Source organism: Ursus americanus, chromosome 6, assembly GCF_024610735.1.
Source record: "Ursus americanus isolate L20-20 chromosome 6, mUrsAme1.1.p, whole genome shotgun sequence".
Taxonomy (NCBI): domain Eukaryota; kingdom Metazoa; phylum Chordata; class Mammalia; order Carnivora; family Ursidae; genus Ursus; species Ursus americanus.
In genome coordinates, this window is record NC_142132.1 from 41,116,493 (window position 1) to 41,132,496 (window position 16,004).

General features: G+C 38.1%; 1 protein-coding gene across 13 annotated transcripts in view; it reads right to left on the bottom strand.

The window, feature by feature from the left end:
- Window positions 1-298: 298 nt before the first annotated feature.
- The window catches only part of SHLD2 (shieldin complex subunit 2), a 76,002-nt gene continuing 60,296 nt past the window's right edge, over window positions 299-16,004 (bottom strand). For 6 of the 13 annotated variants that reach the window (XM_045783634.2, XM_045783625.2, XM_045783636.2 and 3 more), the window contains 4 exons: window positions 11,567-11,773; window positions 4,722-4,950; window positions 2,575-2,690; window positions 305-686 (listed from right to left, as the gene is read on the bottom strand). In XM_045783634.2, the coding sequence (XP_045639590.2) occupies window positions 448-686; window positions 2,575-2,690; window positions 4,722-4,950; window positions 11,567-11,773 (791 nt within the window). In that variant the 3' untranslated portion in view covers window positions 305-447. Of the gene's footprint in view, window positions 687-2,574; window positions 2,691-4,721; window positions 4,951-11,566; window positions 11,774-16,004 lie in introns of all 13 variants that reach the window. The other 7 variants (XM_045783629.2, XM_087862958.1, XM_045783637.2 and 4 more) reach the window with 3 other exon arrangements.

Consider the following 16,004-nt stretch of genomic DNA (forward strand, 5'->3'; position numbering starts at 1 on the left):
TCTCTGTCAAATAAATAAATAAAATCTTGAAAGAAAGAAAGAAAGAAAGAAAGAAAGAAAGAAAGAAAGAAAGAAAGAAAGAAAGAAAGAAAGAAAGCATGACGAAGGGAAAGCCCTGAGCGTTTGTGAGCTGGCAGAAAAGCCACTCCTGAGAAATGGCTTTCGTCTGCGTCCTGGGTCCTTAGTAGAGAGCGCTGGAATGGAGCAGGGACCAACAGAGTGAGCCTGTGATTCCCAGGGAACTGCTACATCCTGCCTTTATCGCCAGAGCCTTCCTCTAGACGCAGGAAAGGAAAAGACCAAACAACAGAAAACCTCACAGAATGTTTCTAGAAAAAAGGTTTTAATTTATATATTTAACACAATGCTCTTAACAAAATACATACATATATTTTAAAACCCCCAGGTAAAGCCCTGCCATTCATTTCTATCCGAAGGCAACTCATTTCAGCCGTCTTCCTTGAAGGACCTGGGATTTCCTCCTCCGCTCTCGGAGCAGGGCCCCGGGCACAGGCTTCCCACCATGGGGATAAAATCCAGGAGGGAGAACTCCTGCTGCAGCGGGCAGCTGTTCTCATCCAGCACGAAGAGGCTCTGCAGCTTCACCAGGCAACGGGCCCCGCCCGCCAGCAGCGCGTGCAGCACGTCTGCGGCCACCGCGCCGTAGGTGATCTCCGACGGAGGCGCTGCGGAACACGGACACACGCACGCTCTCAGGCTCCCCTCCGGACGCCGGAGACGCACACGGCGGAGGGGTCGCTGGCCCCCTTGGTTCTCAAGCCCCCCACCCACTGGAAATTCCTCTTTCTATCCCCTCTCTGTCTAGTCACAGGTGCTGGAGAGGCTCTCGAATGAGGAGCCGCAGTGCCTGCTGAGGGGGACAGCCTGCTCAGACGGACGGCCTATTTCCTACCACGGCACAGCTCTCGGCTTCTTGAAACAACAGAGGAAAGACCGGACATGAACATCTTCCTAAGTCAAGCCTGACACAAAAAGAGCATGTCCATGTCAGAAGAGCCGTCTTCCTTATCCAGTCGACGGCTCTCATCGGTCATCTAGATAAGTTTATATAACAGGACCCTGAGTCGGTGACTTATTGAATATCAAATCTTGATAATATAAAAATACTGAAATTACAGATAGATAGGTCACTGTATTTTTGCACTTGTCTTATAGTCTTCCTTTTATTTATTTTTTTTTTAGGACATCAAGTCCAGTTCCTGAGCGGGGTGCTCGATGCTAGGCTGGCCAGGCACTACCAACCACGCTCGAACTACCCTCGTTCCCTGACCAACACCACCAGCCCCTCTTGGATCGGGTCTACGGACTCCCAGGCAGCCAATCGCATATTTTTGGCAGTGAGGGAATTCCCTTACAATACTTAAATCTTTTGTATTTTCACTTGGATAAGTTAAAAAAAGAAAATCAAGATTAGTGATAATTTGAATGGTCTGATGGCCACTTTATAACCGGTGCCCACGTTTACACTTAGGGTTGCAATTTAATTAATGCCAGGAAGTACAACTTTGACTCGGAAATGGGCAAAACGCACACATAGACTTGATCTGAGAACGGTGCTCTTCTGAGAAATGGAGCCTAACTGGAATTGTGCCAAAGGTGAAAAGACAAGACTGAAAATACAACAAAGAACACTAAGAGAAGGAACGAAACAGCCAAAAGAATGAAAGGTAATAAAGACAGTGAATAAAAAAGGACAGACAGACTTGCAGTTAGGATGCGGAAAGCTGGAAAGAACATGGCTCCAACCTTAGCAATTACTAGAAAATCTGAAGACACTACAAAATCACAATTTATGGAGCCTCCAAGAGCCGAGGCAGGGAGGCAGCCAAGCCGACGGAAACGAGAGGAGACGGAGCAGGAGCACAAGTTTACCGCGGCGAGCTCCGAAAGAAGACACGTCCACCCAACAAGCAAGAAGGAAGAATGTGCTACAATTTTTCATGATGTGGGAAAAGCCAAGTGTGGGCCAGTGTCTCAGGCAAGCGGAGTCTGCACCCTTGCAGGCTCTTCTCATCCCCACCAGGTGCTCACAAGCCTGGACGGAGGGCAGAACATAAAGAAAGCTCCCAACTACGGTGAAGTCTGGAGAAGGGGAGAAGCTGCCACAAGGGAAAACACAAGACACCACTGGGGCCTCTCCTTGAAGGAACGAGAGCCTTAAACTGCTGGAGGAAGGTCGGCAAATCCTATTGCCCCAGGGCTGAACATGGAGGAAAGATAAAAGAAAAATCCCTCATCCCTGGGGGAGGGGCAGGAAACCTCCCCCATCAAGACCATCAGTGGTGCCCTACTGCTGGGAGAGGGGCAAGACCCCACATGACCCCCCAGAGATGCAACCAGAGCATGACTGTCACAGCAGGTGTAGAGCAAGTCTTATCTTCCAACTTTGTCCTCTTTGTTCCACTCAAGCTAAATTATCCCTCTGCTTTTACATTGACAGAAAAAACCCCGAATTTACAGTATAGTGTTCCTTCTCTTCCAATACACTGGCGACATCCCTGAAACGAGCGGTTTCACCACCACCAACCTCTCGATGGCGTGTTGATCTCTTACCTACAACTCTGTTGAGCCAGTCAGGAGAAATGTTGAGAAGAATCTTCTCGATCAGCTTTGACCCTACGTGGATGCAAACGTTATATATTCCATCAGCCACGGTCATTACAGCCGGCCTACAAAACAGTAAATAATACGTGGCCTTCAATAACATGTTCAAATTAAAGAAACGCTTAAGAACAATGTAATTTCAAAGAGCACTGGGTTTTTATGCCAGATTCATTTTGACTCCTAAAACAACTGTAGGACTTTCTGAAACACAAAGAAAGCCCTACTTTTTTTTTAGTGTTTCAAATGATAAATTAATAAATTTGATTTATTCCATATTCATTTTAAAATTTCAGATACTAATATAAAAAAACATATTTTTATACTGTTGTATAAATTATTTTTAGAAATAAAAATAAAGATACTAATCACAATATTTCACAATCGCAATTTCTAGGTTATTTTTCCCCACTGGATTCTTTCCTATCAAAACCAGGCTGTTTTGCGTGTCGATCAATAGCGAACTAGATAAATAATTTTCAGTGTGTGCTACAGTGGAATACTACGTGGCCATTAAAAAGAATGATGAAGGGTTTACAAGTGCTATTAGGGAAGGAAGGCCACAGTGTACTCTGCGGAACAAACAATATGAATAAAACAAAATGGATAATATTCTATCTACGTATTTTTAAAGAAAGGGATATACATGTGCTGTGTGAACATGATAAGTTACTAGAAGAATATACGAAAACCTCCTACGAGCAGGGAAGTAGGACTAATGGTGGAGGGATGGATGGGGAGGAATTTGTTGCTTCGCATCTTCCTCTACAGCTTGCATTTTTACCACCGTAATATTACCTCTTTTTAAAATTAACTAATTGTCATTTAATCTCAAGATTTTTCTTTTTAACAATAAAAAAATTCTTTTTAAGGAAACCAAATAATCTGAATCCTAAACCTAAAAACAATTTAAAGGCTTTAAATAAATAAACAAAAACAACTCTGGCTTTAGCATGTCTGTCAACATTCTAGCGACACAGAAAATCCGCACTACATCTTCAATGTGGTGTAGTTCAGAACCATGCCTTGCATGCCTCACACTGGTTATACATAGTCAGGTGATACTGATCTGTGAAGCTCTTCTCTTGAATAGTTATTCTATAGACTGAAGGTTCAAAGTCTGTCTTCTCCATAAGGGATATTTATTGGGTAACATTTTTGTCCAATAAATAATTATATTGATTAGGACCATTAAGAATGACATAAAATAACACACACGTTCTGTAAGGAGCCTTAACTATTGATAAGAAATCAATTTTAATTAACTATATTTCTTATATACCATGCTCTTAATTTAATTTTCTTTTCCATACAAGCAACTTTCAGAGTAAGAGCTAAATTTATTTACTTATTCATAATACACATATGTAAAGGGAAATAAGGTTTATGGATTAAGCTTCTGTAAATGTTCTTTTTTTTTTTCTGTAAATGTTCTTAACATATATTGTGATAACATACTGAATACATTCGCATTTAGTTTTTAGATACTGCAGTATTTAGAAAAGGAAAAGAGCATAAAACACTGATGGCTATTTTATAAAGGCATGCAATTTACAAGGTAAAAAGAAAAAATTTATCCAAGCTTTTGAACATCTATTATTTGAAAAATGTGTTTTTCACTGAGCTGGTTTGCAATTTTACCAAAGAACATTTGCAATCCTTAATTTATAATGTGAAGCTGGGAAATCTGAGGCACAGAAAAGTTGAATATCTTATTAGCTTCCACACTGTGAGGTTAGATCACAGAAGAGTTCTAACCTTGACATTCCAATTATATGTTAAAGTATGGAAATCGGTTTCTTATGAGCCACTTAGATCTTGGTTAAAAATATAAACCAAGTAAAAATCATCTCCAATATAGCTGTTTGAAGATAATAAAATCTCCCAATTCCTGCTTTTAAAAATCCCTGTTATGATTACTGGACAATTTTTGCTTTCATAAATAGCCATTTATCACTCAGGTGAAATATGTTATTCTCTTGGATTAATTTTAGTTAGTTCTCATTAAAAAGTAAGAATTGATAGATGCAATTTTTCGGTCATATCCAGTCATATAATAATAAATCTTTTCCATCCCGATGGCTGCTTGGCCGCCTCACCTGTAGTATAGCTTCTTCGTAGTAAATGGCAAGCAGCTGTAACACTGTTTATATATCTTGTTCTTGTCTGTTTCCAGTTCCAATCCGCATTTTGCACAGCCAGTATATACAATGTCCGGAAGAGAAGAGAAGACGCTGCTCAGAGAGCTGCGGGCATTTAGAGCTATCTTCTGAGCTGCTGGGATAGGGATCGCGAGCTCTAAAATCTGGGCTTTGATCAGAATCACTCCTGCAAGAGACAAAAAGTGTGTATAAATCATAACGTTAATTTATGAACGCGGTTAATGACACGGTTGATTGAGTCGCTTATAGTAAGCATACATCCGAGGACTCGTTCTTGGTCTGCCCTCCTCCACTCTCTCCCTGGACAATCTCACCTGCTTGAGGTTTCCATGTTACTCTGGAAAGTGAGAGGTGAGCTACCACTGCCCGTAACGAAGAGTGAAGATTTATGTGGCTAGTTTGGCTGCACGGGTGGGTGTTTTCTTCCTCCCTGTCGTCTGGAATCATGCAAAATAAGGTCTATCCCTTTTTCAGTAGAAATTACTTCGAAACACTTGAAACTAGCTACCATACCCTCTCTCTTCCCGTCCTCCCTTTCGTTTACATGCTCATTGCTGAAAGCCAAAGAGCAGCTCAGTTATTCTTCCGGTCTCTACTTTACCCAAAACTAACATACCACTAGCTTATCCTCTTTTTAAACTTGTTTTTTTCAATTTCCCGCGCATCACCATCCACAGTCTGGGCATTGGTTATAGAGCACATGAGTACTGAGAGTCCTCATTTACAAAATGTGTGACTCTGGGGCGCCTGGGTGGCTCAGTCATTAAGCGTCTGCCTTCGGCTCAGGGCGTGATCCCGGGGTCCTGGGAGTGAGCCCCACATCAGGCTCCTCTGCTGGGAGCCTGCTTCTTCCTCTCCCACTCCCCCTGCTTGTGTTCCATCTCTCGCTGGCTGTCTCTCTCTCTGTCAAATAAATAAAATCTTAAAAAAAAAAAATGTGTGTGACTCCCCAGGACCTCGAGCATGTTCATTCACTCTCACTGGCTCATGCATTCACCTGTTAAACAAATGCTGAGTATCTTTATCTGCCAGACATTCTTTTTTTCTAATCTACCTTTGCCTTATTGTATACTAGTGAGGTCTGTGAGTTCATCTGAGTTTATCTTCTCCCTTCCTCTCCAGATTCAGTTTAAAGCCCCTTTAAGCCTTTGAATTTGCATTTCTTCATCCTTTTAGCAGGTGGTAACACTCCAGGTCAGGAACTCATCCTTCTGGCTTCCTATTCTCTCTTCGTGTTATCTCTTTAAGAGTCCCACTAATGGTGACTTTCCTATTCCTAAGTCCTTCTGCTTGCTTTAGTCTTTAGGCCCCCAAAGATTGTTTCATCATCTTTTCCAATCATGCCCCGTATCCCTACGTGAATTACAAGCATACCCAACAAACTACAGCACGCTCTACATCACACCTTGCCGCAGACGTGTTGTATCACTAAGAAATTAAAGAAAGAATTCAATCATTTAGAAGAATGTGGACATCACTCCACACATTTTATAAATCTACACACCTCTATAAAAAAGTTAAAAGTTCATGATTAACGTGGACTCTGCTTTCAAGGGGCTTACAGCCTGCTGGGCCCTGGCATTCTGCTGACAGGCAGGGCCGGATGCTGAGTAAGCACCTTCGTTTCTTGACAAGGAGCCGGCACAGCCTCACCCTATCCAGCTTCCGCGGAGCTTTGGTAAGGGGGCAGACCCTCTGAGGAAATTCTCCCATGTTCAGCTCCCTATCTCACCCCTTTTATTGAACGATGAAGCAGGTTAGGAAAAAGTTGCTCGTACTTCCATATGCTCCCTCCATTTCTGGGCTAAAAACACATAAACAATGACAGAAACTACAAATTTCAGCCCTCAGAGCTGAACATAAGAGAATGAAAAATAGCTAAAAGGCCCTCTTTGAACACAGCCTACCAGGGACTGACTGTAACAACACAGAGTTTTTCCCAGTTTACCAGTGGGAAGCCCATCTCCAGCATTTGTGAGGACATTCCCAACCCCCAGCCTCAACCCCCAAACCAGATCTTCAGAGCTGTGAGCACCTATTTTATTAGTGTTCATGATGGTGCTTTTGATTTTGAAATCTAATTCTACGTCTTCAATTCCAGGAGTAGCTGCTCTGTGTAAGCAGTAGGTAACAGCACTGGCTTCTCCATGACACCAAGTTAAACGGAGCTTCTCTACCACCTGTGTGTAGTTAAAACCTTCCAATAAAGAAAACTGCAGGCCCACAGGGCTTCACTGAGGAATTCTACCAAACATGTAAGGAAGAAAACATTCTAATTCTAAACAAACTCTTCCAGAAAACTGAAGAGGACAAACTACATCCCAACTCATTCCATGAGCATGATTCTATTTCTATTCCAAAAGCAGAAAAAGCTATTACAAGAAAAAACAAAACAAAACACCACAAATATCCTTCAAGAACACAGACATAAAAATTCTTAACAGGGGCGCCTGAGTGGCATAGCGGTTAAGCATCTGCCTTCGGCTCAGGGCGTGATCCCGGCATTGTGGGATCGAGCCCCACATCAGGCTCCTCCGCTGGGAGCTTGCTTCTTCCTCTCCCACTCCCCCTGCTTGTGTTCCCTCTCTCTCTGGCTGTCTCTATCTCTGTCAAATAAATAAATAAAATCTTTTAAAAAAATTCTTAACAAATGTTAGCAAATTAAATCCAGCAATATATAAAAAGGACACATCATGACCAAGTGGGGTTTACCCCATAAATGCACAGCTGTTTTAACATTCAAAGATCAATCAATGTAATTACATTAAAAGATTGCAAAAGAAAAAATTTATGATCATCTCAATCGATGGAGAAAGAGCATTTGATAAATTCTAACTCCCATTCCTGATTTAAAAAAAAATGTTTTTTCAGCAAACTAGGAATAAAAGGCAACTTCATCAGCCTTATACAAAGCATGCAGGAAAACCCTAAGCCAACATCACTTAATAATGAATGAATGTTTTCTCCCTAAGATCAAAAACAAGGTAAAAACGTTACTCCTACCACTTTTTTTCAATATTATATTAGAGAAGTCATCAAGTGCAAAGGGGCAAGAAAAATAAATAAGGGGCATCCAGGCTGGAAACGAAGAAAGAAAACTGACGTTCTTCTTCTTTTTTTTTATAAATACATTTTTTTTTAAGATTTTATTTATTTATTTATTTATTTGACAGAGAGAGAGACAGCCAGAGAGAGAGGGAACACAAGCAGGGGGAGTGGGAGAGGAAGCAGGTTCCCAGCGGAGGAGCCTGATGCGGGGCTTGATCCCATAACGCCGGGATCACACCCTGAGCCGAAGGCAGGCGCTTAACGACTAAGCCACCCAGGCGCCCCTGACGTTCTTTACAGATAACATGATCATCCATGTAGAAAATTCAAATCTACCGAACAGTTACTATTGAGCTTAGTGAGTTTAGCAAGGTTACAAAAGACAAGATCAACATACAAATATCAATTTTATTTCTACATAAAAGCAACAAACAATTGAAACTGATATTTTAAAAAGCACCAATTCTAATAGCAGAAAAACAGAAAATAGAAGTCTGAGGAAAGATATGAAAGCCCTATATTCTGAAAACTACAAAACATAGCTAAGAGAAATAAAAGATGTATCTTGTTCCTAGGTTGGCAAACTTAATATTATGTCAATTCTCCCTCAAATGGACGCAGAGCTTCAAAACAATCCCAGCAGGCTTTTTTCTAGAAATCGACAAACTGATTCTAAAATTCAAATGGAGATGCAAAGTACCTAGAACAGCCAAAACAACTTTGAAAAAGAACAAAGTTGGAGGGCTAAAAATCTCCGACTTCAAGGCATATTATAAAAGCTACAGTAATCAAAACAGAGTGGTACTGGTGTAAAGACAGACATATAGATCAATAAAGTAGAAGAGAAAGCCCCAAAATAGAGCACATATGTGTGAACAACTGATTTTGACAAAGGAGTAAACGCAATTCACTGGAAAAATAGTAATCTTTTCAACAAATGGGACTCAAACAGCTGGATATTCATATGCAAAAAGGAAAAGACATGCATCACACCATATACAAAAATTAACTCAAAATAGATCATGGACCCAAATGTGAACCCTAAAACTCTAAAACTTCTAAAATAACACATAAGACATAAATGTTTATGATGCTCGGTAAGGCAAAGATTTTCTAAATAGGAAACCAAGAGCATAATTCATACCAGAACAAATGGATAAAATGGAGTTCATCTAAATTCAAAACGTGTGCTCTTCAAAAAGCCTGGTTAAAAGAATGAACAGACCAGTAAGCCTGGGAGAACATATCTGCAAAGCCTGTATCTAACAAATAATTTTTACCCAGAATATAAAGGACTCTCAAAATTCAATAATAAGAAAATAATCAACCCTTTGTTTTTAAATGGGCAAAAGATCTCAGTTGACACTTCATCAGAGAAGACATAGGGATGGCAGCTGAGTACGTGAAAAGGTGTTCAACATCATTAGCCAACAGGGAAAAGCGAATTAAAACTACAATGACCTATCATTACAGAAATTCAAAAGAAGGCCTATACCAAGTGCTGACGTGGATGTGAGAAAAACAGAAATTTCATACACTGCTTGGCGGAAGTGTAAAATGCTACAACTACTTTGGAAAAGAGTTCGACATTTTCTTAAAAACTTCAACATACACCTACCATATAACCCTTCAGCTATTCAGCTACTAGGTACTTATTCACGAATAAAGGAAGACTATGTCCATGTAATGCTTCATACGTGAATGTTTATAGAAGCTTTACTTATAAGAGCCAAGAACCGGAAACAGCCCAGGTGTCCATCAACAGATGGACAGACTGCAAATCATGGCATATTCGTACAACAGAATAAAAAGGAATGAACTACTGATATGCACAAAAGCACAGATATGTCTCAAAAGAATTTGCTTAATTAAAGATGCCCAACAAAACAGTGTACTTAAGGTATGATTTCATGTATATAAAATCATGGAAAATTCAAACTAATCTCCAGTGACAGACTGATTGCCTGGAAGGATCAGAAGGTCAGGTACACAGGCAAGAGAGAGATTACAAAGGGGAAGACTGGTGATGGTTTCACGACTGTGGCAATGGTTTCATGGGTCTTATGTCAAAACTCACCAGTGTGAATGTGGATACTTCAAGTAAGGGCGGTTTATTGTACGAAAATTATACCCTAAAAACTCTGTTAAAAAATCTTTTTAAATTTGACACTCTGAACCATATTAGAAAAGCTCTGAGTGCTTTCTGCTCTGCTTATGACACAACTTTTCCATTTCTGTGGATGTACCAAAAGGGGGCATAGCATGCTAGCAAAAAGTCCCAGAAATATACTTGAGAATCTTAGTATGTGATCTCTTAGGAGTTTCAACTCATTTCATTTTGGAACAGATTCTTTTTATTAGAATTGTAAAAAATAACCTTATTTCACTTAAACCACATCTAGTGTTTAATAAAATCTAAAACCATCTATAAGAATGCAGAAAATTATTCATGCAAATGGGAGAATAAAATTAAAATTTAGTACCAAAATCCAAAGTTCCTGAGTTATTCTTAATAATTTAACCTATAAAAGCACCAAAATGGTAATTTTGTTTATACAAATTCTGAGAAAAAAATTTTTTTAAAGATTTTATTTATCTAGTTGACAGAGAGAGAGACAGCCAGCAGAGAGAGGGAACACAAGCCGGGGGAGTGGGAGAGGAAGAAGCAGGCTCTCAGCGGAGGAGCCTGATGTGGGGCTCGATCCCAGAACGCCGGGATCACGCCCTGAGCCGAAGGCAGACGCTTAACAACTGAGCCACCCAGGCGCCCCTCTGAGAAAAAATTTTGACCAAATATTTTCTTCATTAAAAAACTTAAATTATATAACAATAAACCTACAGATACATCCTATTTTTTCAACCCTCATTTCCCCTCTAAAAACAATTGTTATAATAGCCACCAGAAAACATTCTGCTAGTTTCCAAAATTGATCATCACTGACGTTTACTGATTATCGGCATTTAGTAACCTTAAATATAGCTTCAAATGCTGTTTAATTTGTTACTCCTTTAACTTAGAGTTAGTGTACTTTGAGCCTCATCTCTGTTCTTAGGAAACCAATGTAATTTAGTGAAAAGCATTTCCCACTAAAATTGTATCAATTTATCTAGTTATTTTCACTATTTTACTCTCTTCATTCCGAAGTGCATGGCATATTGAACCTAAAGCATATTCCTTTCACCACTGCACTCAAAATTAGTTTAATGGTATTAAGTTCCTGGAAGGCGTGTTAGTATGTGTATAAAATCCAACACCAAACGCGATCTTCTATGTAGTATGTTTCTGAGGATGAATTTCATGTACATACATACACACGCACAGATCTGTGAGTTCAAGAAGTATGTTATTACATTTTACTAAAGCAGCAAGCAAACTGCGTGGATTCTGTATGAATGCTAAATTTTAACAACACGTGGAGATAACAGTTTAGTAACTTGATAAATGCTTATCTCAACAGTGACTCTGGTTAGGGTCATTTTTCTATTTCTGGTTTGTTAAGTGATAAGCTGCTTGGACATATATGCAAAAAGTATTTTTAAGTGATCCCTAATAATTACAACTTAACCACAAAGGATTGTAGGCAGAAAGCTAAGAAGCTATGCAAATACCTGGTTGAGCTATTTACAGTGATCTGTATTTCACTTTCATATTTAATTGTACATTTTTCCCATAAATGATAGCTTCCCTTGCTTATATTAAAATGAGCAATATCTTACGTATATAAAGATCTTACCTGAACGCTTATCCTCCAGGTGTGTTGCTAAATCTGACATCTTCACAATGGAGGGCATGCTTTTTTGAAATTTTGCTTTAAATGCAATTGCCCTTTTATCATCGTCAAACAGGCACTCACAGGATGACCAAAATGTTGTATGCAATTCTAGGCTTTCTAGGATGTCATTGCGCTGAACAAAAAGGTATTTAAATTCCCAAATATAATCTTAAACAAACAAACAAAAACAAAAAGTCACCAAAAAGGAAAGAATCTAGGCTCAGAATCAGATTAAATAGATTGATCTGATTAAATCAATTAAATACAACTTTTACCACTCTAAGGAATTTGGGTATTAAAAGACAAAATGTGAATTACGTTGTTTTAGGGCAATAGTATAAGGATGTTGGAGATAATTTTAATAAAAAAATTTTTAAGATTTCTTGATCTCTTAAACAGTCATAATTTATCATAACCAACTGCTTTTCAGAGTAGCTAATTCCCGTTTTGTTATCTACAGGCTAAGGTTTTTAAAACTATTAGGCATAGAAATGGACATATGTCTGCCATAATCAATATCTCTCACTGATTTTTCAACCCCTTCATTTTCTTACTTAGCTAATTTTTCCAGCACAAAAAAAAAAAAAAGCATTGAGAGATAATTGCATGTATTTTTAGTTCCCTCAGTCATAACTGTAATCCTTTAAACTGCAGTGGCATAGAGCTTCCTGCCAAATAATCCTATTCTATATTAATAAATTCAACTTTAAACTCTACTAAAACAAAAAGATCTCTTAGCACTGAGTTTTCTAAATATAACAGCATTCTTTTAGTTTCCACTTGCTTCAGGCCATTAAGCTAATTCACACCCCTTCCCCACACCGCCTCCACAGTTTTTTCCCTTTATGAAAAATGGAGAATCTTAAAACAAGTCAGTAAATCTGTATAGAGAGAGCATCATTAGAAAGAGCTAAATCATATATATCCCAAGTGACTGCTTAAAAACAATCACTATTTTTAAAATAGTTTGCTTGTCTTGTTATAAAATACATGCTTAGAAATCAGATTAAATAAATACATAAATAAAATAAAATAACAGCCATAATCTCAACACCCCCAGATAAACACAGTTAAATTAACACTTTCAGTGGATATCCAGATGTTTTCAATTGGATTTGTGTCATTAAGTATTATTCTATATTATCTTAAAATACTGCATAATATCCCAATACTTTGGCACAGATATGCCAAAATCTTAAAAATTATTATAGCAATTCCCTATTTGGGGGCGTGATGGTTATTTTTTATTTCTTACTATTATAAACAGTACTGTGATAAATATATTTTTAGCTATATCTTTAGGCATAGCCATGATAAATTCCTTAGAAGTGTAATTATTAGGCCAAAGGTATTCCAAATTTGGTTTTCATATGCATTGTTGGTTATCCTAAAGAAAGGTTTTACCAATTTACATTTCCAACAGTTCATGAGAGTGGCTGTTCCCCTAAACGTTCTCTTATCAATTTCTCAGGAGAAAAACCATGTACTGTCTTTATTTTATTTGTTCACTTTCAATTACTAATAAGTAAATTTTTTGCACATATTCATTGGCCATTTTTATTTCTTCTTTGGGACTTCCTGTTCATATCTATTGCCCATTTATCCTTACAGATATTTGTCTTTTGTTATTGTATTATTTTCTGACAAAATAATTTTTTTTTCTGGTTTTTCACTTGCCTTTTAATTTGGTATATGGTGATGTTTACGTATAGCTCTTGTTGCTGCCATTTGTTTAACCTACCAGTCTTTAGATTCCAAATAAGTTTGCTTATACTTTCTTCTACTACTCACTGTTTCTTTTTTTAAAAACTTGAATTTCTAATGCATCTGGAATTCATTTTGGCACAAATATGAAATAAAAATTTAATTCTATTTTTTTTCAAATTGTTAACTAGCTATTTCAAACCTTATCTACTCTTTTTTTACAAAAGGAAAAAGTTTGCTTTATTTCTTAATTATAAACAAAATATATTTACTATAAAATACTAATACAGTAAAAGAAAAGAGTAACAATAGATTAAATAAGATTGGCCAATGTTCTAATATAATGGGTATAATGGGTACTACAATGAGTATTTCATTATATTATTCTCTATATACTAAGTTTGAAGTTTTTATTAAATATGTAAAAAATAAATGCAGATTCACACATGCATAAAATTCAAACTAAAGGCATAAAGAAAAAACACACACACAGCCATTGCTAGCATGTTAGTATCTGTATTTCCAAATTTTTTCATGTATACACATACTCACCTACCTGCTGTATTAAAATGGGATCCTATTATACATGAAATTTTATAATCTACTTTTTAAGCTAAATAGTAACATCACATGTGTCTCTCCAGGATAGTGAACATTCATATCTTTAGTCCACCCAGACTACAAATGACCCTCTCGTCTGTTTCCTGACCCTCTGAAACAAGCTCAGGCATTCCTATTGTACTTTCCCACCCTGTCCCCGAGGCCAGTTGATTGAACCAAATTCAATCTGGGTAATCAGATTTTCTTCCCTGGGAATTTGGAAATGGACTGGTCTCTTAAAAGGAAAAGTAAAATCAGGAGCTACAGAGTAAGCATCTTCTGCTGCCTTCCATATGGTTGAAAAGCAGAGAAAGTCTGCACCAAGTGACTAAAGCAGACAGCTGAAGAAGCTGCCCAGGACACACAAAGCTTTTCAGCTCCTGGTTCCAAGTACCCCTGAGCCCATCAGCACTCTTGCCCTATGTACGATGAGATACTCCTATATACTTCAAATATATGCCCCTTAATTGTTTAAGTTAACCAGAGAAGAGTTCTAGTTCAGTTCACTAAAAGCCCTCTGTGCTCAAGTTTAAATGTAATTTGTTAATACATTCCATGGGTTGCCAGACCTTTGTGTGCATGCATTTTCAAACTGGTGATTTTTTTTCTTCTCATTTGAAACAAAGTTATTACCTCCTCAAATTTGAGTCTCTTACTCCTTCAAGACTGGACATATTGAGTGGTTGCCTGATCTGTATTTTATTCTTCATTCATTCATTCACAAAGAAGGCATCTATGAGGGTTGGCACAGTGCTGTATAATAAGGATACAGTGCCGAAAAAGCTTAACAGAATGCTTGTATTCACAGAATTTATAATCTATGAAGAAAATTAGTTAATTAGAAAGCAAGCAACTAAGCTGGAGAATCCTGATTGTGTTAAGTGGCACGAATGGACCTCAAAGAGTGAATCTGATAGTGATTTTATGTGTGTGAGGCCCCTCTGAGGGTATGACATTGGAGCTGAGAAATGAAGATGTCCATGCAGGAAGCTGGAGGGGAGAGCACTGTAGGCAGAGGAAACATGTAAACTCAAGATCCCAAGGCAGGAAAAAGATTGGCAAGTTCAAGTAACAGAAAGGAGTCGTGTGCAGGTTAGACTAGTAGGTATGAGGAAGACTGGTATTGAGACAATTTCTAATACATTTCTGTATTTGAATCATGAATTAAGGATGTGAATAGATTGGGGCGCCTGGGTGGCTCAGTTGTTAAGCGTCTGCCTTCGGCTCAGGGCGTGATCCCGGCGATCTGGGATCGAGCCCCACATCAGGCTCCTCCGCTGAGAGCCTGCTTCTTCCTCTCCTACTGCCCCTGCTTGTGTTCCCTCTCCAGCTGGCTATCTCTCTCTGTCAAATAAATAAATAAAATCTTTAAAAAAAAAAAAAAAAGGATGTGAATAGATTTCAAACCTCCATACAGACATAACTATGATTTTGCATTAAGTATAATTACAAACATTGGGATCATTTGCATTACTCTGTGCTTAATTAGTAATGTCACAAGAGTACTGGATTATAATTTGTTATATTTTTAAAATGTTAGACTTCTATTAAATACTTTCAGAATATTGCATTGGAATGGCATTTAGTTCGAATAGCTTATTCTATGTACCCAATTATTCCTAGAAGTGTAGTGTATGCCCTAGTTTACCCTCATTAGGACCTAAACTGTGATCAGTCCTTGCTACAAATTCCCATGCATATTTTGAAAGAATGTGAATTGGGGATTTCTTATTATTCCTCCCCAAAACATCAACTCTGTGATCTCCAGTATTCAACAATGACTACTTGATGATCATTTCTGATTATATCATCTAAACGTGAGTTTTGTTATCTTCAGGAACAAGGAAAACCAGCTCCCAGAATGGAGGTGAATACAGAGAACGCCTCAAGAAATACTAAATGAATAGGTAAAATGCTAACAGTTTCTGAAAGTAGAATCACTTACTTAGATGATCCTTCAAAATTGGTACTTTCCCATTTTGAAAACTGAGGTATTGAGGTGGATATCAAAACCCAAAAGTGATGGTTATAAATAAAGTATGCTGAATGAATGAATGGACAAAGAACAACTATATCTCAATTCCTGGACTCACAA